The sequence below is a fragment of the Cyprinodon tularosa genome, unplaced genomic scaffold (genome assembly GCF_016077235.1).
Source record: "Cyprinodon tularosa strain WSP-4 unplaced genomic scaffold, ASM1607723v1 ctg1075, whole genome shotgun sequence".
Classification (NCBI taxonomy): domain Eukaryota; kingdom Metazoa; phylum Chordata; class Actinopteri; order Cyprinodontiformes; family Cyprinodontidae; genus Cyprinodon; species Cyprinodon tularosa.
This window is the reverse complement of record NW_024037866.1, coordinates 43566-66288: the sequence shown is the minus strand read 5'-3', so window position 1 is coordinate 66288 and position 22723 is coordinate 43566. Positions and strand designations below refer to the sequence as shown.

Here is a 22723-nt window from a genome sequence, read left to right as displayed (position 1 = left end):
CCCATTTCCTCTATTCAGGAGGATTTTTTTCTCAAAATCTACTTAAGCATCCTAAGAATTTTCCTCTAGTTAACTTAACAAATAAAAGATTTAAAAAAATATATATATATATATATATATAAATAAGAAGTAAAAAAGATAAGTATCCAACTCAGCAATTACAACATACATTTCCACATTTCCAGATACATTTCTATAGTTCAATTAAATTAAAATATATGTTTGTTTTATCAAATAAAACAAAGCCTCAGGTATTTATATATTTTTTTAAAAGCTAGCATAACAAAAAAAATTGTGCTTTTAAGAAATGTTGTGAAAAAAAAAACAATTAATAAAAAATGTATTTAATAATATAATCAGATTTTCTAACAATCAGAAGACATGTGATTTTTTTTGTTAGCATGTTTGGTTTTGGCAAGTTCAGGTCTCCATATCTTCGCAGGTTTGCCTTTAAAAACAGGCTGCATGCACATTCCACAACCATGAGGTTAAAGTCATGTTATTCCAGTCTGATGGAACCAGCTAGTCGTTTCTATTCAGTCTCCAACTAGAACCAGATTAGCCCAAGAACCATTCCACCATGCCGTCCTTTCCACGCTGTTAGTCCTTTAGTCCGTCCAAATAAATACATAAAAGACAGGAAGAGTTATGAAAAAGGAAAATGAGCTGGAAGATTAAAAAAAAAAAACAACAAAGCAAAGGATGGGACATTCTTTTAAAAAGGTCGGTACCGTTAATTTTCCATGCCAAGAGGGAAGATATTAATAAAAATAGAGCAGTTGTCCTTTTATAAATGTTTTCAGATGGCTTACCTAAACCGTGACCGCCGATTGAGACTGATAAAGGTGAGAAGCAGGGAGCAAGAAAAACAAAAGAGAGTCAGACAGGGCTGTGGGGGTGCTGGGTGGTGGGGGGGGTCATCGGGGGGGGTGGTGTACGACTGAGGAGCACTGCGTGAGGAACATCACACAACAAACCTGAGCAACATGAGAAACGCAGCGAAGGAGAAACACGACCAGCAGCTAATCCAAAATAAAGGACCCTTTCTGGGGCCGCCATCTTTAACTCCTCTTTGATTTAAATTCAACTTTTCATCATTTGCTTTTTAATGGAGGAATTAAAACATATCGTTTTTTAGCGAGTATGTTTCTGCATTAGGAGATCAATCACTGGGGGGGCGTGTCCTTTCATTTTGGTTAGAATTTCTCTCAGTAAAATGTGTAATAAATCTAAAATAGAAATGATTTCTGATTCAGAGCACAGAAGAAGAAAACCATCTGGTCCCACCTGTGACGGTGCATTTGCTGGCGTCTCCGGTGGGCAGAGCTCGGATGCGGTACGGCGAATACGGGATCTCATCGCCTCCATATTTGATCAGGATGGTGTATCTGCCCGTCATGTCGGGTACGTAGGACACCAGGTAGGTCCCGTCATGGTTGTCACGGATGTTGGCCTTCTTGGGCTTCCCCTCTGGGTCCTGAACAAGAAGAAACAGGAGGAGGAGGATTTCTTTAAACGCGCAGCGAGAACAAACGCTCAGTGAACTCTGCAGCCCTAAACTTCCCAGCCTGGAGTTTCTTCCCTGGAATAACTTCCAGGGAAGAAACTGGGCGAGTTAGCAGATGATTGGCGTTAAATCCACCCAAAGGCGCCTGAATACAGCTTCTTTCAAAGGTCCATGGAAGAAGAAGGTCCAGAATAATCTCTTTTTTTCTTTTAAGGAGGGATAAACATAAAGTTACAAATATCCATATTGAAGCAGTAACGATATCAGACCAAGATCCAGTCATAGCAATAAATTTATAGAAGAATGAACAACCTAAGAGTGGAGAATGAATGATTCACTTCTAAAGGATCCAGAAATAATCAGAATATATGGAAAAACAACCACAGTGAGGAAGAATCAATAACAACAATAACAACAAATCTCTATTAAATATTTTCAGACACATAAAAACCTAAAAGACTTCCAGGGAAGGAAAAAGCATCTAGAAGATATTTTACTAATGAGTGATCCTGGTTGGTCCAACAGTGGATGGACATCAGGGACCTTTAAAGCTCGATTAGGTCTGCTTCTAGGTTATAGATCTGCTTCCTAGGTTATAGATCTGGTTTCTAGGTTAAAGATCTGCTTCTAGGTTACAGGTCTGCTTCTAGGTTATAGATCTGGTTTCTAGGTTAAAGATCTGCTTCTAGGTTACAGGTCTGCTTCTAGGTTACAGGTCTGCTTCTAGGTTACAGGTCTGCTTCTAGGTTACAGGTCTGCTTCTAGGTTACAGGTCTGCTTCCTAGGTTATAGATCTGCTTCCTAGGTTATAGATCTGGTTTCTAGGTTATAGATCTGCTTCTAGGTTATAGATCTGGTTTCTAGGTTATAGATCTGCTTCTAGGTTATAGATCTGCTTCTAGGTTATACATATGTTTCTAGGTTATAGATCTGCTTCTAGGTTATACATATGTTTCTAGGTTATAGGTCTGCTTCTATGTTATAGATCTGCTTCCTAGGTTATAGATCTGGTTTCTAGGTTAAAGATCTGCTTCTAGGTTACAGGTCTGCTTCTAGGTTACAGGTCTGCTTCCTAGGTTATAGATCTGCTTCCTAGGTTATAGATCTGCTTCCTAGGTTATAGATCTGCTTCTAGGTTATAGATCTGCTTCTAGGTTATAGATCTGTTTCTAGGTTATAGATCTGCTTCTAGGTTATAGATCTGCTTCTAGGTTATACATATGTTTCTAGGTTATAGGTCTGCTTCTATGTTATAGATCTGCTTCTATGTTATAGATCTGCTTCTATGTTATAGATTTGCTTCTAGGTTATAGATTTGCTTCTAGGTTATAGATCTGCTTCTAGGTTATAGATCTGCTTCTAGGTTATAGATCTGCTTCTATGTTATAGATCTGGTTTCTAAGTTATAGATCTGCTTCTATGTTATAGATCTGCTTCTAGGTTATAGATCTGGTTTCTAGGTTATAGATCTGCTTCTATGTTATAGATCTGGTTTCTAAGTTATAGATCTGGTTTCTAAGTTATAGATCTGCTTCTATGTTATAGATCTGCTTCTATGTTATAGATCTGCTTCTAGGTTATAGATCTGCTTCTAGGTTATACATATGTCTCTAGGTTATAGATCTGCTTCTAGGTTATAGATCTGCTTCTAGGTTATAGATCTGCTTCTAGGTTATAGATCTGCTTCTAGGTTATACATATGTTTCTAGGTTATAGATCTACTTCTAGGTTATAGGTCTGCTTCTAGGTTATAGATCTGCTTCTAGGTTATAGATCTGCTTCTATGTCATAGATCTGGTTTCTAGGTTATACATATGTTTCTAGGTTATAGATCTGCTTGTATGTTATAGATCTACTTCTAGGTTATAGATCTAATTCTAGGTGATAGATCTGCTTCTAGGTTATAGGTCTGCTTCTAGGTTATAGATCTGCTTGTATGTTATAGATCTGATTGTATGTTATAGATCTACTTCTAGGTTATAGATCTGCTTCTAGGTTATAGATCTGCTTCTAGGTTATAGATCTGCTTCTAGGTTATACATATGTTTCTAGGTTATAGATCTACTTCTAGGTTATAGGTCTGCTTCTAGGTTATAGATCTGCTTCTAGGTTATAGATCTGCTTCTATGTCATAGATCTGGTTTCTAGGTTATACATATGTTTCTAGGTTATAGATCTGCTTGTATGTTATAGATCTACTTCTAGGTTATAGATCTAATTCTAGGTGATAAATCTGCTTCTAGGTTATAGGTCTGCTTCTAGGTTATAGATCTGCTTGTATGTTATAGATCTGATTGTATGTTATAGATCTACTTCTAGGTTATAGATCTGCTTCTAGGTTATAGATCTGGTTTCTAGGTTATACATATGTTTCTAGGTTATAGATCTGCTTGTATGTTATAGATCTGCTTGTATGTTATAGATCTGCTTGTATGTTATAGATCTGCTTCTATGTTATAGATCTGGTTTCTAGGTTATAGGTCTGCTTCTAGGTTACAGATCTTTTTCTAGGTTATAGATTTGCTTGTAGCCAGAGAACGGCGCCTGTGCTCCAGTCTAATAGCCTCTCTGGGCAGGCAAGGGGGGCAGAAATATTCTCCATCTAAAAACCTTAAGTCTTGTTTCTACTGTTCCTGACTGAAAATAAGTCATAAAACCAAAATAACAGGTTTATTGTACAGGTAAATTCTAATGAAATAATAAAATTAATGTTTTTAATGATTCTCATCTGCTAAAATGTTAACTTCTATGTCTATTCCATGATCTGGTCGAATCGTTTCTATAAAGTGATCCGAGATGACATGAATTGGAGCTATAGAAATAAACTGAATAGAATGGAAATCCTGGTGTGATATAGGAGGTCAGGCGGCTGCAGACGTTGTCCAGCTTTAATTGTTTTAGAAGCTAAATTCAGATCCTGTGAGATTCATAAAAAGTCTCAGTGACGCTAAATCAGGCAGAAATTTGTGGGTGAAAGTGTCGGTGCGAGTCCTCACAGTGATCTGCACCGCCAGCAGTCCCTCGCCAGCATCTTTGGCGTCGATGGTGAACTCAACAGGCAGCGATGCGGGAACGCCGGTGGTGTTGAGGCCGGGCCCGCTGGCGCGCACCTTGCTGGCATCGTGGGTAGGGAGCACCTTCACCTTGTAGGGGCTGATAGGAGCAAACAGGATAAACAGCGTCAGCCTTCAACTTCTTTCAACTTTTAAACAGAAAACTAATAAATATTTAGTCATTTTATCAGACTAAAATAAAATTAAAGCAAAATTCTTTCAGAAATCAGCAGATTTTCCAGAATCTGCTGATCTTTATGTGTTTAATTCCCTGCCAGGAGGAGCTGTTCCTCCATGTTTCTGCTAATCAATCTGTTTTCTACGCGCTGAGGAAAACTGTGATGGAAAAATCTGCAGGATCAGGATCAGCAGGCAGTCATTGAGATTCCTTTAGTAAAACCCTGCAGTCTTCCTGAGATCCTCTCTGCACTAAATTGCAGACGTTTCCCTGCAGGATCTGAATGTTTTCATGACCGCCGCCCATCATCGGTTCACTGCCACCGTTTAGAAAAGTCTACTTCTTTTTGCATGCAGGGATCTTTGGAAAATTTATTCAGTTAGAATAACTGAATATAACTAAAACTTAAAACCCTTTTACAAATTGGGAAGACACCGATTTTTCTCCCTCCTGCCCTTAAGGTGGCGCCAACACTCAGAGTGGGCTTTCCTCTGCACAGAAGTAACGCAAAACTGGGGAAAGGTTTTACACTAGCAATACTATGCTAGCAATGCGACGCTAGCAATGCTACGCTAGCAATACTACGCTAGCAATCCGACACTAGCAATGCGACGCTAGCAATGCTACGCTAGCAATGCGACACTAGCAATGCGACGCTAGCAATACTACGCTAGCAATACTACGCTAGCAATACTACGCAAGCAATGCTATGCTAGCAATACTACGCTAGCAATGCGACACTAGCAATGCGATGCTAGCAATACTACGCTAGCAATGCTACGCTAGCAATGCTACGCTAGCAATGCTACGCTAGCAATGCTACGCTAGAACTGTGACACTAGCAATGCTATGCTAGCAATGCTACACTAGAACTGTGACACTAGCAATGCTATGCTAGCAATGCGACACTAGCAATGCTATGATGGCAGTGCTACACTAGCAATAAGGACCTCCCTTTCCAGGATGCAGTTTTTTTTTTTTTGGGCTTCATATACATTTTGAGGACCTGTAGTGAAGGTATTCTCTGCAGAAAAACGACTCTTAATCTCTGAGCAGTTTTACCTGCGAGGGATCTCCTCATCGGCGTACAACACGTTGATAGAATAGGGCCCCTCTCTGGTGGGAACGTAGTTGACCGTGTGAGTCTGGTCTCCGTTATCCACCACCTCCACCGGCTCCACCACACCTGCAGAGGACACAGGACACAGATCAGCTTTCCCTATAGAAACACTTTTAAAATTGGAGGAGGTCCAAGAGCCACAGCACCTTTGGGTCCTTGTACGCGGACCTGTATCGGCGCCACGCCAGCTTTGGATGCGTCCAGAGTGAATGACTGGGGGATGTTGGCCCTGACGTTGTTGCCCAGACCGGGACCCTGACACTTCACCTTGGTGCTGTCCACCGTGTCGCTGACCGGCACCGAGAACGGGCTTCCTGCTCCGACACAACAGATCATCAATAATACGGGAACAGGAAAGACAGAGAGGAAGACAGCGGAAACCATCATGGCCGCCCTGCATTTCTGCTGCAGCAGCAACAATCATTAAGAACAAGGAGGCCAATCTATGAGGCGAGACTATGTGCTGTGCGCCCCCCGTTGCTATAGCAACAGACGGTGGATGCCCATGCTAGGGCAGCTCTTTACATGTGTTTGGGTTGGACTGAGCCGCCTTATATTCACACAGAACTGAAGCCACATCAGATAAACATGGTGGATGCAAATATTCCAGAAAGTTCTTCCCAGCGGTCACCTTTGATCGGTTGTCCTCCATAGGTAATGTTGAGGCTATAGGTGCCCGGCTCAGAGGGAACGTACTCCACGGTGCAGCTGCCGTCCTTGTTGTCCGTGCAGGACATCTTGGCCTCTGACGGACCTTCCATTGCCAGACCGAGGCCTCCTGTTCCTGCTCCTCTGCAGCAGCAAGACAACATGACCGTCAAATCAAAAAGCAGGACACTAACTAGCGCCTCCCCCCGTTCAGAGCTTCCTACCGGGTTTCCACCGTGAACTTGTTGGTCTTGTTGGTGATGCCGCTTTTCAGTCCAGGACCGTGCACGCGAACACGAGCTGGGTCACAGCCTTCGGTGACGGCCACATGGAACGGGCTTTTGGGCACCGGGGAGCCGTCGTAGGAAACCTCCACGCTGTGAGGGCCTGAAGCAAACACACAGTTACCGTCCGGAGCAGACTGAAAGCTCTCGCCGTTCCTCTCCAGCCTTCAGACTCACCTTCCTCGTAGGGGGTGTACTCCACGGCGTAAGTCCCATCTCCCAGGTCTGTGATGAGGGCGTCGGTGCGGCTGCCCGACGGGTTGCTGATGAGGGTTTTAATGTGGTCTCCTCCGCTCTGTGTGAGAGCTCGAGCATCCACGGTGAAATCCGTGGTCGCCTCTCGGAAGACTCCTGAAAAACACGGGTGCAGCAAATGTCGAGGCGTGAGCAGATGTAATTTACGGCTTTATTAGAACTTCACAGACAAAAAAAAAAAAAAAACAGCAAACAAAAAGCTACCAACGATTTCAGCTACGGAGGATGAAATAAGTTAATCTGTTAACTTTTCGACCTAAACAGGAAAAAGAATAAAGAACTGCAGAAAAGCGAGCGAGAGAAAGACGTGTTAAGCCTCAAACAACATGCTGGTTGCCATGGCCACCGTTACCTTTGCCTTCCACTCCCGGTCCGAACACGCGCACTCCACTGGCATCGACCGCCGGCTCCACATTGAGGCGGGCGGGGAAGTTTGGCACATCCTGGCCCCCGTAGCGGATGGTGAGCGTGTAGGAGCCGGGGTAGAGGGGGATGTAGGTGATGGTGTAGGTTCCATCGCCGTTGTCCTGGATGTGGACCTCTGCCTCTGTGCCGCTGTCCGAGATAATCTCGATGGTGAGCTCGGCCGGACCGGCGTTGGTACAGTCCACCACAAACTCCCCTGTCTCTCCGACCTTGGCACGCTCCAGTCCTGGGCCGGAGCAGCGCACCTGCAGATGGGAGGCAGGAGTGGGGGTTTAACGGCCGCCAGACGGAGGTCTGAGAGGGCGGGGCCGCCTGCTGCTCACCTTGGACGGGTCTGAGGAGGGATAGGCTGTAGGAGTGAAGGGGGAGCCTGGGATGGGCACGCCGTCGTAGGTCAGCTCCACCTGGTAGGGTCCCGCCTCTCGGGGGATGAACTTCAGCTGACTGGTCTCTGGGCTAAGCCCCGGCTCCACCTGGAGGCACCAAACATCCAGATTAGAAAGTTCACTACTTTAAACTTTAAGAGAAATAAGAGATGCGTGTTAATGACTCTGACCTTGCAGGCCACAGGTTTCCCTGATGGTCCGGTGACCTTGGCAGCAACTTTTCCCTGACCTCCAGCTCCCTTCGATTTCACCGTCACTTCCTTGTCTTTGCCGACAGTCATCTCTGCAGAAAAACAGAAAGAATCCAGAATCACTTAAAACCAAAACTTCTGCTGGAAATGATTGGCCCTAAATGGAAGAGAAGATGAAGCGACTGGTCATCGGCCCATACCGATTTCTCTTTAGGCCCATTATTTTAACTTCAATCTAAAGGATCCGCTATAAGCTGATGATCCGTTTGTTGGGACAATTTTTTTCTGCCTCCATAAACTAAAAATGTCTCAATAATAAATCAGCAAATGTTCGTCTGCATCGGCTTCTGACAGAGAAAAATGTGGTCCAGCAGACGCATCGGTCTATGCCCAGAGACAAAAAAACTTCCTGAGCTAAACAATAAATCAAGCATCCAAAAATACCATCAGATAACGACAAACAGGCAGAAATATTCCTGCAGAAAATGACAAAGTAAAGAATGAGACGTCGTGACAGACGGAGGAGTTGAGGCGGCGGCGTTGTACGTACTGTCTCCTAGCCCGCTGACCGTGACCTTGCTGAGGTCCAGCGTTGGAGCCACAGCGACGTTGAAGGGGCTCTTAGGAATGTGATCTCCACCGTAGGTCACAGCGACCCCGAGAGGACCCTGAAGGGGAGAGGCGAGCAGATTTACCTCCCCGCCAAAGACCGTGCCTCCCCTCCCAGAGGAGAGGGGGCGCAGTGAGCAACATCAGACGGATTAAATGGCCGACCTGCTGCACAGGCGTATATTTGACCGTGTGCGTGTTGTCGTGGTTGTTTATGATCTCAAAGTCCTTGACAGCCTCTCCTTTGGTGGCTCCGCTGAAGCTGCAGTCCAGGTTGGCCTTTCCGGCTCCTTTGGTGGTCACCGTGAAGTGAGTGGGTTTGTTCAACTCCACGCCTGCAGGAAACAGGAAACCATGAGTGGAAAGAGGAGTTTCCTTGAAAGCCTGAACTCCCATTAAATCTATAATCCATTGGATTGGTTCATAAATTGGATTATCAGCAGTTGGAGCTGGATTGTAAAGAAAGAAGGAGACTGTAACCAACCTTCCTATGGACCTTCTCTGTATTCTAAATCAATAAATACTGTTATTGAGAGATTACTAAGAAATAAAAACAAAACATTATTAATTCATTTATTTCATGATTTATTATCTGTTTTCTGATTAATTATCTCATAATAAAAATGGGATTAAAGTCATTAACATGCACCATTTAAATTCCCTTTGAGATTAATGAGCTATTTTGGAACTAATTTATATTTAATAAAACTACTTTATTCAATGTCAGAAAAATAGAAACATCGACTATGAATTTGATCTAGAAATAAATAAAGCCATCAATGAGATCAGTCTTTCAATATTAAATTTCTTTGATGGAATATGTCTGACTATCAGTATCAATGGAAATCTTTTCCGTATATTTAGGAGTTTATTTCCCAGGAGGCGATCAGTAGGATGCAGAGACGTTCTCCTGGGAAGCATCATGGTTTGTTTCTTACCGCTGCGACTGAGTCCCGGTCCTTCAGCCTTCACTTTGCTGGCGTCGTGAGTGGGATCCACCTTCACCCTGAACGGCGTCATGGGGATGGCCTAACCAGACAGCGAAGCGATTCAGTTTCGACGGAGCCACATTCCCACTCCTCATGCTTCAGTTTCACTCACGTGTTCGGCGAACAGCACCATGATGGTGTAGCTGCCCGCTCCGGGAGGCGTGTATTTCACCGTGAAGGTGTCGTTGTCGTTTCTGATGATGTCAAAGTCGATGTCTGCCTCTGCCGGTCCCACCACGCCAGGAGAACATTTGATCCCTATGCTGATGTCACCTGAGGACCAAAAGGCAGAAACGTAGAGTGATGGGGGCTGAAAGAAGGGAGGGAGGGAGGAAAAGGAAGCAGGATGCTTCCTAGCTTAGCTCAGTTAGCATAGGAAGCTCCCTACATGCCAGCAAAGAGCAATTTGGTTTCCCACAATCCTTTGTGTTACAGGACGTGTGGGCCACCTCCTGAAGATTCCATTTCATAAACAGGTTCTATTTCATCCCTACTGACTGCCAGAGGGCGGTGCTGAAAGCACTGAATGTTCCCTTCGGGCATGCGCAGCTCGAGTAATTATACCAACAGAGTCACACCTGTGACACCGGATGACCACTCAGAAGCTATATAGCCTGGTGTCATCCTTTGCTCTGCTCCTTTTTTCTTCTCGCAAGCTGTTCGCTAACTTCCCCGTTGTCTGAAGCCCCTGTATCTTGACCGGAGTTGCGGTTATTCTCCGCCCTCCCAGGGCTGCAACGGGTCGATTCTGAGGATTACGGAAGGTAAGTGAGTTGTTTGCTGGTGATGGTAGCGTCCGCGCCCCCTCTCCCGGCTCACGACTTTAGCTTTTTACCTACAGCTTCGTGCTGTTTTGTTTCGAACTGGTGACGGCAGCGTTTTCGCCCCTACTCCCAGTGTGAATAACTTCACTGCCGAAGTTATATACGGCTAACGTAGTTAGCTTCTTTAGTTTGTTGGTGTTATACCTGGTGACGGCAGCGGTTTTCGCCCCCTCTCCCAGTATATTCCCTACTTTTGCATCCTTTTTTTCACCGGTCTGCGCTGCTATAATTACTGACGGCCGCGGTTTTCGCCCCCTCTCCCAACCAAGTGTGGTCTACTTCGTTTGCCGAAGTTATAGACGGCTAACGTTGTTAGCCTTTTTTGGTTTGTTTGCAGCCTTCTTCATCGGTCTGCTTAGTTATGAATGGTGACGGCATTGTTTTCGCCCCCTCTCCCAAAATCAACCTTTTTTGCAGCCTTTTCGTTGGTCTGCTCACTTAATTGGTGACGGCAGCGTTGTTCGCTCCTACTCCCAACTTAAGTTTCCATACAGCTAACGTTGTTAGCTTTTTTGGTTTATTGGTTTTATACCTGGTGACGGTAGCGGTTCTCGCCCCCTCTCCCAGTATCGGCTGCCTTGTGCTCGCAGCCTCTTTCGTTTCTCTGCTGTAATTGGTGACGGCTGCGTTTGCGCCCCCTCTCCCGATTTTCGATAACTTTCTGTTCTTTAAGCCTTGTCGGCCTTCGACATGGATGGCTCTCACAGCTGCATGGATTGTGAGGCTGCCCTGCAGGCAGAGGATGGCCACGACCTGTGCCCTACCTGCCTTGGACATGAGCACCTTTTGGAGGCGCTGTCTGAGAACCCCTGTATGAACTGCACCTTTATGCCCCATGCAGTGAGGGTGGCCCGGTTGGCCCAGTTGTGCCCCCAGGAGGGCTCGGACCTTCCGCCCTCTGGGCAGGTGGTTCCCCCCAAGCGTTCTAAGCGCCGTGGTGGGACCACAGCATCTGTGCCCCTCCCCCGGAGGAAGCGGGCCAAACCTGACCAGGGCCTGTCCACAAGGGTGGAGCAGTTGTCAGCAGAGCTGGCAGAGATGAAGTCCTTGTTGCAGACACGGCAATCTGATCCCTCGCTCCCAGTGGTTGGGCTCTCTTCCCCACCAATGCCCGAGCTGGTTGTAGAGGATGACGTTATCTCTCTGGCTGCTTCCGCTTCTCATTTTAGAGATGAGGAGGAGGCAGGGTCCTCTCAAGCCTCTGAGGCTGGTTCATTTTCATCTCAGAGTGCGGTTGGAGAGGCCGGTGACGGTTCCATGCGGGAGGTCATGTCTATGGCCCTGAAGCAGCTGCAGCTGGAACTCCCACAAGGAGAGGCATCCAGCTCCGGCAGTGCCTTTTTCAGACGTGGAAGGGCTCCTACTCCTTTTTCTGTACCTCCATTAGAGGAGTACTTGAAGGAGTTACACGCCTGTTGGCGGGAACCGAGAGCGCTGTCGCGTCTCTCATCGGATGGTCGTGTATTAGCTGCCATGCATGAGTCGGTGAAGGCCGGCCTGGACCGTATGCCAGCAATTGAACCAGCTGTTGCTTCACTGATTGTGTCACCAGATGAAGCCCTGCGTCCTGATGTCCGGTGCCCGCGGACTCAATGTCGGGTTACAGATGACCTCCTCTGTAAGGCGTACAATGCAGGAGCGCGTGCTGGCCGCCTTGGCAATTCTCTGGCGCACCTCATGTTTGCCCTGTCTTCATCTGTTCAGGACACTGGTGGTGCAAGTGCGGCGGTTGGTTATAGTGACGCAGCACTGCAGGCCTTCGCGCTGATGACCAGAGAGCTTGGACGGGTCATGTCTTTCCTTGTCCAAGCTCGTAGACAGGTCTGGTTGGCACAATCTCCTCTGACTGCAGCATGCCGTAGGACCCTCAGGGGTGTCCCGGTTGTACCAGGGGAGCTGTTTGGATCAGCTGCCTTGGAGGCGCTGGAACGGACTGCTCAGGCACGTCAGACTAGCCAGCAGCTTTCCGGCCTTCGCAGGAGCATACCTGCCTTTCCCCAGCGTTCGGGCCGCCCTGCCACTACCCCCAGCGTTCAGCCACGACCTCAGACTGGTGGCAGACCTGTTGGTTCCTATCCCCATGATGTGCGGCAGAGACCGAGGAGGGACTTTCGTGAGCCAGTCTGCCGCCCTGTTAGACAGACCCGGGCCTCAAATCCTGGACGCCCTCCCCCCAGAGCCCCCAGGGGCTGTGGGGATAGAAGATGATGCCACCGGGCCAGCCGTCGGACATTTTTCCCATCAGCAGCTGAATTTCTGGGCTGCTCATGCCGTAGATCCATGGGTGGTTGCCATCTTAACCAATGGCTACAGGCTCCAGTTCCGACGGCGGCCCCCCCTCTCACACCGGGTCAAGATGACTGTCATCACAGACCCGGTGAAATCTCAGACACTAGACCAGGAGCTTTCCGCCCTCCTGGGCAAGGGGGCAATCGAGTCTGTAGATCCTCTGCGGCAACCCAGAGGCTACTACTCCACATACTTCCTTGTGGCCAAGAAGACCGGCGGTTTTCGCCCCATTTTAGATCTAAGGGGACTGAATCGGTACCTGAAGGTCCTTCCCTTCCACATGCTCACCATAACAGAGGTCCTTCAGACCATTGTGGCGGGAGATTGGTTTACATCATTAGATCTGACAGACGCCTACTTTCACGTGCCTATTGCGGCAGAACATCGCCGTTTTCTCAGGTTTGCCTATCGGGGGCGCCATTGGCAATTCCGGGTGCTCCCATTCGGGCTCTCCCTTTCCCCGAGGGTGTTTACTCGATGCGTGAAAGCAGCCCTCTCTCCTCTACAGGCCTCCGGAGTCAGGATTCTGCCATACCTGGACGATTGGCTTCTTTGTGCTCCCTCTCAGGTAGCTGCCTCTCGGGATACATCCCAGCTTCTACTTCATGTGTCACTGTTAGGCCTCAAAGTCAACTTGGCAAAGAGTTGTCTTGTTCCATCTCAGACAACCACCTTTCTTGGGATGCATCTGGACTCTGCTACCATGATGGCCCGTCCATCTGTTCAAAGGGTGGATGACATACTCCAGCTTGTCCGTCGATTCAGACTGGGCAGGGAGTTTCCCTACATCATCTTCCTGCGAATGCTGGGCAAACTGACATCAGTCACTCGTGTCGTGCCCTTAGGGCTGCTCCTTCTGCGTCCTTTACAGCGATGGCTCAACAGCTTTCGCCTAGACGCCAGGCTGCACAGGCATCGCAGGCTAATGGTGACCAGGAGCTGCCTCCATGCCCTAGCTCCTTGGCGAGACGGGACCCTTTTGTCCAGTGGTGTTCCAATGGGGCTAGTAGTGTGTCGAAGGGAGGTGGTCACCACGGATGCCAGCCTCATGGGCTGGGGTGCCGTGTGGCAACACAGAGCTGTTCGGGGTCTCTGGGACCCAAGGGAGCGCACCGAACACATAAATGTGCTGGAGCTGCGGGCTATGCACATGGCCCTCCGGTGCCTTTTGCCCCACCTAGAGGGAAGGCATGTGCTGATTTGGACAGACAACACCTCTGTTGTATATCATATAAACCACCAAGGGGGCACCAGGTCAGCGCGTCTCTTGAAGGTGTCAAGGGATCTCCTGGAATGGGCGTTTCCCCGTCTGTGTACCCTGCGTGCAGCATATCTGCCAGGACGGCAGAACCAGGTTGCGGACTCTCTATCCCGCCAGGCACCTGCTCCGGGAGAGTGGTCTCTTCACAGCGACGTAGTGCGCATAGTCTGGAACCTCTTTGGGCAGGCAGAGGTAGATCTGTTCGCCACAGAGGAGTCGACCCATTGCCCCCTATGGTATTCCCTAACCGGGGTGGCGGGCGCACTGGGCCAGGACGCACTGGCTCATCCATGGCCGCAGGTTCTCCTGTATGCCTTTCCACCCCTCTCACTGATTTGGCCGACTCTACGGAGGGTTCTCGAGCAGGGCCACAGAGTGTTGCTGGTAGCTCCGTTCTGGCCAGCGCGGCCGTGGTTCCCGCTGCTTTGGAGTCTGTGTCACGGTACTCCATGGGGTCTTCAGCAAGGAGGGATCTGCTGTCTCAGTTGGGGGGACAGATATGGCACCCCAACCCTCAACGTCTCCAGCTGTGGGCATGGCCCCTGGGAGGCTGACTGGGTGTTCAGACACTGTGAGACACACCATATTGAGTGCTAGGGCTTCCTCCACTCGGCTGCAGTATGCTAACAGATGGCGCCTCTTTTCTCAGTGGTGCTCTGCCCACAATGAGAACCCGGTTTCCTGCTTGGTGCCCACTATCTTGGAGTTCCTCCAGTCTCTCCTTGATAAGGGCCGCTCTCCTTCGACCCTTAAAGTGTATGTTGCAGCAATTTCATGTCTTCACCAATCTGTTGACAACCGTACAGTGGGGCGCCATGAACTGGTTTCACTTTTTCTGCGTGGTGCTCGTAGGTTGTGCCAGCGGCCCGCTCCACGAGCCCCAGATTGGGATCTGCCGTTGGTTCTCACAGCTCTGTGCCACCCTCCATTCGAGCCTTTGGCACAAGCAGAACTCAAGTGGCTTTCCTGCAAGACTGCTTTCCTGATGGCTATCGTCTCAGCTAAGAGGGTCAGCGAGCTACATGCTCTTTCTGTCAGCCCTAGGTGTATCAGGTGGAATCCAGATGGCTCTGGTGTTACCCTGTGGCCTAATACTGCGTTTGTGCCTAAGGTGTTGTCTCCTTTTCACCGTAACCAGCCATTGCGGCTGGCTCGGTTTCAGCCTCAATCTGGTACAACTGAGAATGAGTCTGAGTTGTTGTGCCCAGTAAGAGCGTTGGAGGCATACATTGCAGCCACCGCCAATCTGAGACGCTCGGACCAGCTTTTCCTATGCTATGGGGGTCCAAGGTTAGGCTGTCCCCTTTCTAAACAGCGTCTGTCCCATTGGATTGTGAGTGTCATCTGCCACGCCTACGCTGCAGGTCACTGCTCCCTGCCAGTCGGTGTGAGAGCACATTCCACCAGGAGCGTCACCGCTTCCTGGGCTGCTTTGAGAGGGGTTCCGCTGGAAGCTATATGTGCTGCTGCTTCATGGGCTTCCCCAACCACCTTCACCAGGTTCTACAGTGTCAATGTGGCTGCCCCTCATCCCCTGGGTCAGGTCCTTTTACAAGGTTCTGCTGGGCCTCCTCTGTGAGGTATGTGCTCAGGATTCCTTGTGACATCGTTGGCATTAGTCATTCAGTGCTTTCAGCACCGCCCTCTGGCGGTCAGTAGGGATGAAATAGAACGAAAGTTACATATGTAACTACGGTTCTATGAATCCCGGATGACCGCCAGAGCTTCTCTGTCACTCAGAATCCTTGCTTTTGCGAGAAGATTCTGTAGGAGCAGAGCAAAGGATGACACCAGGCTATATAGCTTCTGAGTGGTCATCCGGTGTCACAGGTGTGACTCTGTTGGTATAATTACTCGAACTGCGCATGCCCGAAGGGAACATTCAGTGCTTTCAGCACCGCCCTCTGGCGGTCATCCGGGATTCATAGAACCGTAGTTACATACGTAATTTTCGTTTTAGGACAGTGCTTCTGGTTTTTGTAGTTCTTTTAGCAGAGGGTTGTAGTCCCAATCATAGCAAAATTCTTTCATCTGATGATAACGTTCCAACCGTTGACCCGGCAGAACGGGAAGGAACAGGAAGGAGATTAGATCTGCTCTGACTGTAGAGATTCCAGATTTCTAGCTGATCATCCATCTTTAAAAATTCTGACCTTCTTTTCTGATTCTGACTGACAGATTTATTTTATATATATATTTAAAGATGGAAGATGACCTTACAGCAAAGTGGCCATGAGAATCTGAGATGAAAAATGTCGATGTTCTGTGGAGAGCGATTGGTCTCTGCAGACCCAGATCTCTGCTGTTGGGTTTACCTTGACCCGCCTCTGAACAGTCCACAGTGAAGTAGGTTGGATCGAAGGCCTTCAGGCCGGTCCTCGCGATGCCAGGGCCCGACACTTTCACCTTGTTGGGATGGCAGCCGGCTCCCACGTTCATCTGTGGTTCAAGAAGCAGACAGAGGAGCTCAGGAGGTGCAGAGACAGAGGGCGGGACTAAAAACGGAGTGGGAGGGGCTTCCTCACCCTGAACGGACTGTCCGGGATGTTGACTCCCCCCCAGGACACCATGACGGTGTGTTTCAGTGGTTTGCGTGGGGTGTACGTGCAGGTGAATGTGCCGTTACCATTATCTTTCACCTGGACCTCCACAGGGTTTCCTTCTCCATCCTGTGAGGATCAGTGTTTTTACTGGATGCTGTGGAAAATATGCTGCGGCTCATTTTCAGGAAGAACACCAACCTGAGCAGAGATCTTCAGGGGAGCTTTCCCTCCTTGTTTGGCGTCCACCGTGAACTCGGTGGGCTTACCCACAGCCAGACCGCTGCTCTGCAGGCCGGGACCAAACGCCTTCACCTGAAACAGAGCACCATCCAGGATGAAGGCGCTGAGGGACACGCCGCGTCTCTGCAGCCCGTCCTCGCCGTGAACGGCCTCACCTTGTCGGGGTAGAAGTCTTTCCCAGGAGGGCTGACTATCTCGGCCATGAAGGGAGAGTGCTGGATGTCCTCGTTGTTGTTCAGCACGTGGACAGCGTACTCCCCGGGCTCCGTGGGCCAGTAGCGCACGTCACACGAGCCGTCGCCCTTATCGTCGCATTCGATCTTGGCCTGAGACGGACCTTCCACAGAGAAACCTGAGCGAGAGCAGCGCAGACGGCTCAGACAGGAGAAACAGGCGACATTTCCTGCTCCCTCACCTCCATCTCACTCACCCAGCGTTCCAACGTCCTCTCCAACAGCCTCCACCACAAAGTCAGCAGACTTGCCAACAACGCCTCCCTCCAAGCCGGGGCCCCAGGCCCTCACCTTCTGCTGTCCGGCCTCAGAACCGACCTTGACTTCGATCGGGCTGCAGGAGACAATGAGGGCTCAATCACTGTAGCTGGTAAAGGTGGAGGAGCAGCTGGTAGGCGGCATTACCTGCGGGGAATGTGCTGTCCTCCCCAGGTGATGGTTATGGAGTAGGTTCCTGGGGTGGTGGGGTAGTACTCGAATCCATATACCCCGTCTCCCAGGTCCTTCCTCTTGCACGGCTCCTCGATCCCCTCTGCAAACGTAGGACGGCTTCAGTTCAGGAGGTTTAACTTCTACAGTGTTTCAGATGCTTTTATAATGAGGATGAGATGCTGGCGAGGTTCAGGCCCCATGCCGTCTCTTAGGGCAGGAAGCAGACTGGATTTCTCCTGTTCTGCTCAGCCAGTATGGTTGTTCTTGGACTAAATTCAATGTGATGATAATCATTGCTCGCCATCCCGCACATTCTAGATGCTAATTTCTCTTCCCTGAGGCTTTAACGCCAGTCAGGCATCCAGGATCTGGATGTTTCTAAATGAAGGTTGCTTTTTTTTTGGATAAATGAATTAAGTTAAGACCCAATCAATGTTTTTCGTATAAATGTCATGAGATACGATCAGTTCTCTAGCACTGATGCGGACCTTAAAGCGAGACTCCAGGCGTCGTACGCTTTAGGATGTCCTAAATTGACCCGCAATAAATGCTGGGAAATGATGGGCAACTAAAGATACTCTGCTCCTATGAATCCAGGAGGAGGACATTTAGCAGAGGCAGGAACTGGGACAGCCTTTATGGCCTCTGTGACTGAGTCCTTCCTCCGATCGTCAACTTTAAGGATGTTTTTAGGCAACAACGTAGCTTTTAAAATAAAAACGAGTCCATCTTTTTCCTGAGGCCTGATCAGTTTATCAGCAGACCTGAGATCCTCACAGCCAGCCTCAGCTGGTGGGTGTGTAAACTTACTGGGACCCTTGATGGTGACTTTAAGTTCTCCGGTTCCGGCTCCTTTAGTGTAGACCTTAAAGTCTGCCGTCTCTTTCACCCTCAGGCCCTTCGGCTGCAGGCCACGCCCCTTTGCTCTGCAGAGGCTGGGGTTGCATGCTGTGAGAGTTAAGAGGAAGACACACCTTAAGGACCTTCAAACCGCAGGTAATGTCACCCTGACCATGATGATGGAGAAAGCTTCACACTAGATGGGACTAAAACTCCTGCCTCAGTTATCTCATCTCTCAGAGGAACTTTCCTGCCAAACGCCATGCAGGAAGTGAGCGAGTTTTTTTAATTTGGCGTCTTATCTGGAAGAACAAGCCTCAGTGGAAAGCCACAGGAAGCAGCTGAAGACCAGGAAACAAGGAATGGAACTTAAAGAGATAGAAGAGCAGCCGATCTTTCTGCAGAAAAGTGAAGGAGAAATATTTTATGTCACATGTGGGACATAATTCAATACGACAGATGTCAGAGTTTCATATTAGAAACGAAACACAGAGGTACGCTTAGAGCTACGCACCTCTTATATCACAAAAACAGTCGATCAGATTCTGCATTTATTAAACCAATTTATTCCTAAAAACAACATTTTCAGAAAATCTAATGCAGCGTGTTTTTTTTTTCCCTTTTGTTTTTTTTTCCTTCATGGTTACCGCACATGGAAGTAATGGAGCTAGCTAATTAGCCCCCCCAGAGGGGAAAAACCCTAAAAAATAAAATGATCCCAGGACTGGAATAGAGCTGGGAGGACGGGGAACTCTGGTGTTGACTGGAGGGGAGCTAAAGCTGCTGGTGAAAACTCACAGGGGAAATAAGCTTTTAATTTAAATTTATTCCAATAGAAAAGTTTTAGCCTGTGACGTTTTTTCCTCTGAAACGTTTGTTTTACTTTGGTAGAAATGAGAATTTCCTTTTTCCTTCATGTTCTGGGGAAGATTTACTCTGACAGTTCTGCAGTTCTGCCAGCAGAGGGCGCAGACGTCTCTTATATCCGTCTATGGCACCCGGTGCTAAAATCCTATTTAGTCTCAAAATGAAAAAAATGGTGAATAAATTATATTTCATGAGGATCAAATGGGCTTTTTTTGTTAGAGGCATATATCATGTGACTAATCCTCTTTACATCAGAGATGATATTTTTATAATGGAAATCAGGTTTTATTTAGCCGTCAGATCAAACCGGTCTATCTGCTATATTCACGTAGTTTTACTAAAAAAAACTTTTGATACGCATCAGTCATTAATAAAGTTGGAATTATAGATTTATTTGATAACCTGAACAGAAACGTAGAGAAAATGGTTTTACTTTGAAAAATGACCTGAATCTAATCTGAAGAAAATGAGTGGAAGGAAGGAAGTCATTCCCAAAATAAAGGAATAAACACCCAGGATGAGATAAGTGGGTCAGAAATGTTCAGTAGATGAAGCCATAAGCACTCAGTCTGACACACAGCGGGTACCCGAGAGAGACGCCAGGAAACAGGAAATGACAGCAGAAGGAAGAGGCCGTTCTCAGGAGGGGACAGATGCCAGCGGGCCTCAATCAAAGAGACTGGGAGGAGAAACGGACAGAAGGTCTGACATCCAGCACAGCAGAAGGAGACAGGAAGCAATTAGAAACCAGCTTGGAAGGAAACAAACACTTTAAATAATGAATAATATCTAGTGACGCCTCCTAAGGGAGCCTCACCTTCTCCCACGTCGACGGTGAAGGGACTCTTGCTGATCTGACCGCCAGCATAGGTGATGAAGATGGTGTGCTGGCCCTCCTGCGTGGGTTTGTAGGTGCAGCGGTAGCTGCTGTTGCCCTTGTCCTCAATGGTGCAGGGCACAGTGTTCTTCTTCCCTGCAGGATCCATGATCACAACCTCCACTTCTCCAACACCAGCGCCTTTCAGGGATAAAAAGCATTTCAGCTCCACTCTTTTAGCAGATTCACAGCAAACAGATCAGTTGCCTTAGCGATACCTGCTGTGTAGACTTCAAAGTAGGTGGATTTGTTGGCGATGTTGCCTGCTGGCTCCAGGCCGGGACCCTGAGCCGTAGCCTTGCTGGAGTCTCCCTGAGCCATGCCGATGTCCACCTCAAAGGGACTCTTGGAAATATGCAGTCCAGCAAACAAAACTGTCACCTAAACAACAACCAAAAAAGGACATTTTAGGATTTTTCTTTCAATCCTTTTTACCGTCCATCACTCTCAGGTTCTACAGACATGCAGCCAAACCTTTGGAAAAAGATTAATCTAGGCTGGAATTCAGGTTGTTTTTGTTTGACGTTTTGCTGAAAGATTGTTGAAGATTGTTGCAGTTTTAAGTTCATTTCTGAAAAAAAAAATGATGTGTTTCTACTGAATTCTGTTATTCAGAATTTCTATTGGTGCAAACGACCATCTGTTGTTCACAGGGAAGCTGATCATGTATTTAAGAACTTCTGTCCTAATCTGATGTTGGATGCCTAAGTCTAAACCCCAACTCCTTACCCCTAACCCATACCCTACTTTAAAGGCTAGGCTTAAAACTTTCCTTTTTGATAAAGCTTCTAGTTAGAGTGGCTCAGGTTATCCTGAGCTATCTCTATAGTTCTGCTGCTATAGGCTTAGACTGCTGGAGGACATAGGGACCCCTTTTTCATCATTCTGCTTCATTCTATCTCTATTCTCCCACTCTGCAGAATCTGTTAGTTCAATCTCTAACGTTCTGCTCTCTCTGCTTTTTCTCATAGTAGCTTCATCTGGTCTGTTCCTGTTTGGCTGTGACTCCATCCTGGAGAGAAATATCAGCTGTGCTGCTGCCATCAACACCTTTGTTTCTAGATGTTGGAGCTTGGCCTGTTTTCCAGTGTAGTCCTGTTTCTCTGACTGTGACTAACTGGATGTGCTCTCTTCATCCTCTGACATGGGAGCTGGCTCGGAGCTCGTCTGCCTGGCTGTGTGTTTCCTGGATGGGGCCGCCTGTGGAGCTGGTTGACAGTTGCCTTTTGTATCTATGCTTCTTTTTCTATGTCTGCTTCTGTCTCCTTGAACCCCAGTCGGCCTCAGCAGATGGCCGCTCACACTGAGCCTGGTTCTGCTGGAGGTTTCTTCCTGTTCAAAGGGAGTTTTTCCTCTCCACTGTCGCTACAAGCATGCTTAGTGTGAGGGATTGCTGAAGAGTCATTGAGTCGATAAAATCAACTGGTTTTCTTTAGATAGAAAACTTTGAATCAATCAGACTGGATGATCTGGTGAACAGTGACCTAAGATGAAATGATGTGAATTGGCGCTACATAGAAAAAAGGAATTGAAATTGAATTAACCCTAAACCCTGACCTCCAACCCTGACCTCTGACCTCCAACCCTGACCTCTGACCTCCAACCCTTCTGCTGGATTTTCTAACAGTTTCTTAACATTTGTTAATGATGGTCTGATAGAAATGGGCCATAAAATTGCAGATGTTTTTTTCTAACTAATAACCAAATTAACCAGTTTAACCAGCCACTTCTACAGTCAAACTAAACTCCTTTGTGCATCTAAATAAGAAGCACCTTCACCTGACCCGTAATCCTGACACTGACCCCTGACACTGACCACTGACCCGTAACCCTAGGGTTCAGGGTTAGAGCCTCGATGCTCTTGAACATCCAGAGCAACAAGGCGGTGATTTGAAGAGAAACCTCTGGTCTTTCTGCAGAGGTGAGATAGAGGAAGCAGCTCTGAGCCAAACAGGAATGAAGGTTTGATCAGGTTTTCAGTGCTGATGCTGTAAAATTTATTTCCCTAAAAAGCAACAAAAACATCCTTCTGATACTCGCTGCATTTAAATGGTGGCAGATTTTTCCTTTTGGAATAAATCGGGAAACGATCTGCTGATCACTGATTGGACCTCAGAGATAATTGCTGACCTCAGCGTCGGCCATCTTTAAGGCTAACTAGAACTAAATGCAATCATTGAGTCCTCGAGGCGCAGACAGGATTCAGGAGCTGACGTCCCCTTAAAGCCCCCCCCCATCAACTCTTAGAAAATAAGATAATAATGAAATCATAATAAAATATAGTAAATCAGATTTTAGCTTAGAAACCCAGAGCTCCGCCTACCTTGTGCATGCCCATAACTTTCGGGGTGTAGACCACAGAGTAGGTGCGGTTCTTGTCGTTGTTTGCCGTCACTTTGGCCTGGAGGAAAAAAAGGTTTAGAGAAACATCCAGAGTGGGATTATTTTAAACATTTATCATTCCTGAACGATGACGAACCTCCTCTCTGTGTCCTGCAGGATCCTCCACGTAAACCAACACCTCTCCCATCCCGGCGCTGATGGTCTCCACAGTAAACGTGGCCTTCTTCATCACAACGTTTCCCACGGGCTCGATCCCTTCAGAAGAAAGACATGTTGATCTGCTGCAGATGCAGACATGGTGAAAACAAGATGCTCGCTCTGTTTACAG

General features: G+C 47.7%; 1 protein-coding gene across 3 annotated transcripts in view; it reads right to left on the bottom strand.

Annotated features, from left to right (window-relative positions):
- flna (filamin A, alpha (actin binding protein 280)) overlaps positions 1–22723 on the bottom strand; it is a 54876-nt gene that overhangs the window by 9255 nt on the left and 22898 nt on the right. For 2 of the 3 annotated variants that reach the window (XM_038290441.1, XM_038290456.1), the window contains exons 6-31: positions 22532–22650; positions 22376–22453; positions 20271–20433; positions 19993–20193; positions 18279–18416; positions 17442–17568; positions 17234–17370; positions 16959–17155; positions 16762–16875; positions 16546–16689; positions 16336–16459; positions 9759–9919; positions 9596–9686; positions 8823–8992; positions 8599–8716; positions 8028–8140; positions 7795–7944; positions 7398–7716; positions 6968–7141; positions 6731–6893; positions 6490–6650; positions 6005–6172; positions 5801–5924; positions 4504–4660; positions 1288–1477; positions 813–836 (exon numbers count right to left, since the gene is read on the bottom strand). In XM_038290441.1, coding sequence (XP_038146369.1) covers positions 813–836; positions 1288–1477; positions 4504–4660; positions 5801–5924; positions 6005–6172; positions 6490–6650; positions 6731–6893; positions 6968–7141; positions 7398–7716; positions 7795–7944; positions 8028–8140; positions 8599–8716; positions 8823–8992; positions 9596–9686; positions 9759–9919; positions 16336–16459; positions 16546–16689; positions 16762–16875; positions 16959–17155; positions 17234–17370; positions 17442–17568; positions 18279–18416; positions 19993–20193; positions 20271–20433; positions 22376–22453; positions 22532–22650 — 3825 coding nt within the window. The remainder of the gene's footprint in view (positions 1–812; positions 837–1287; positions 1478–4503; positions 4661–5800; positions 5925–6004; positions 6173–6489; positions 6651–6730; positions 6894–6967; positions 7142–7397; positions 7717–7794; positions 7945–8027; positions 8141–8598; positions 8717–8822; positions 8993–9595; positions 9687–9758; positions 9920–16335; positions 16460–16545; positions 16690–16761; positions 16876–16958; positions 17156–17233; positions 17371–17441; positions 17569–18278; positions 18417–19992; positions 20194–20270; positions 20434–22375; positions 22454–22531; positions 22651–22723) is intronic. The other variant, XM_038290449.1, reaches the window with a different exon arrangement.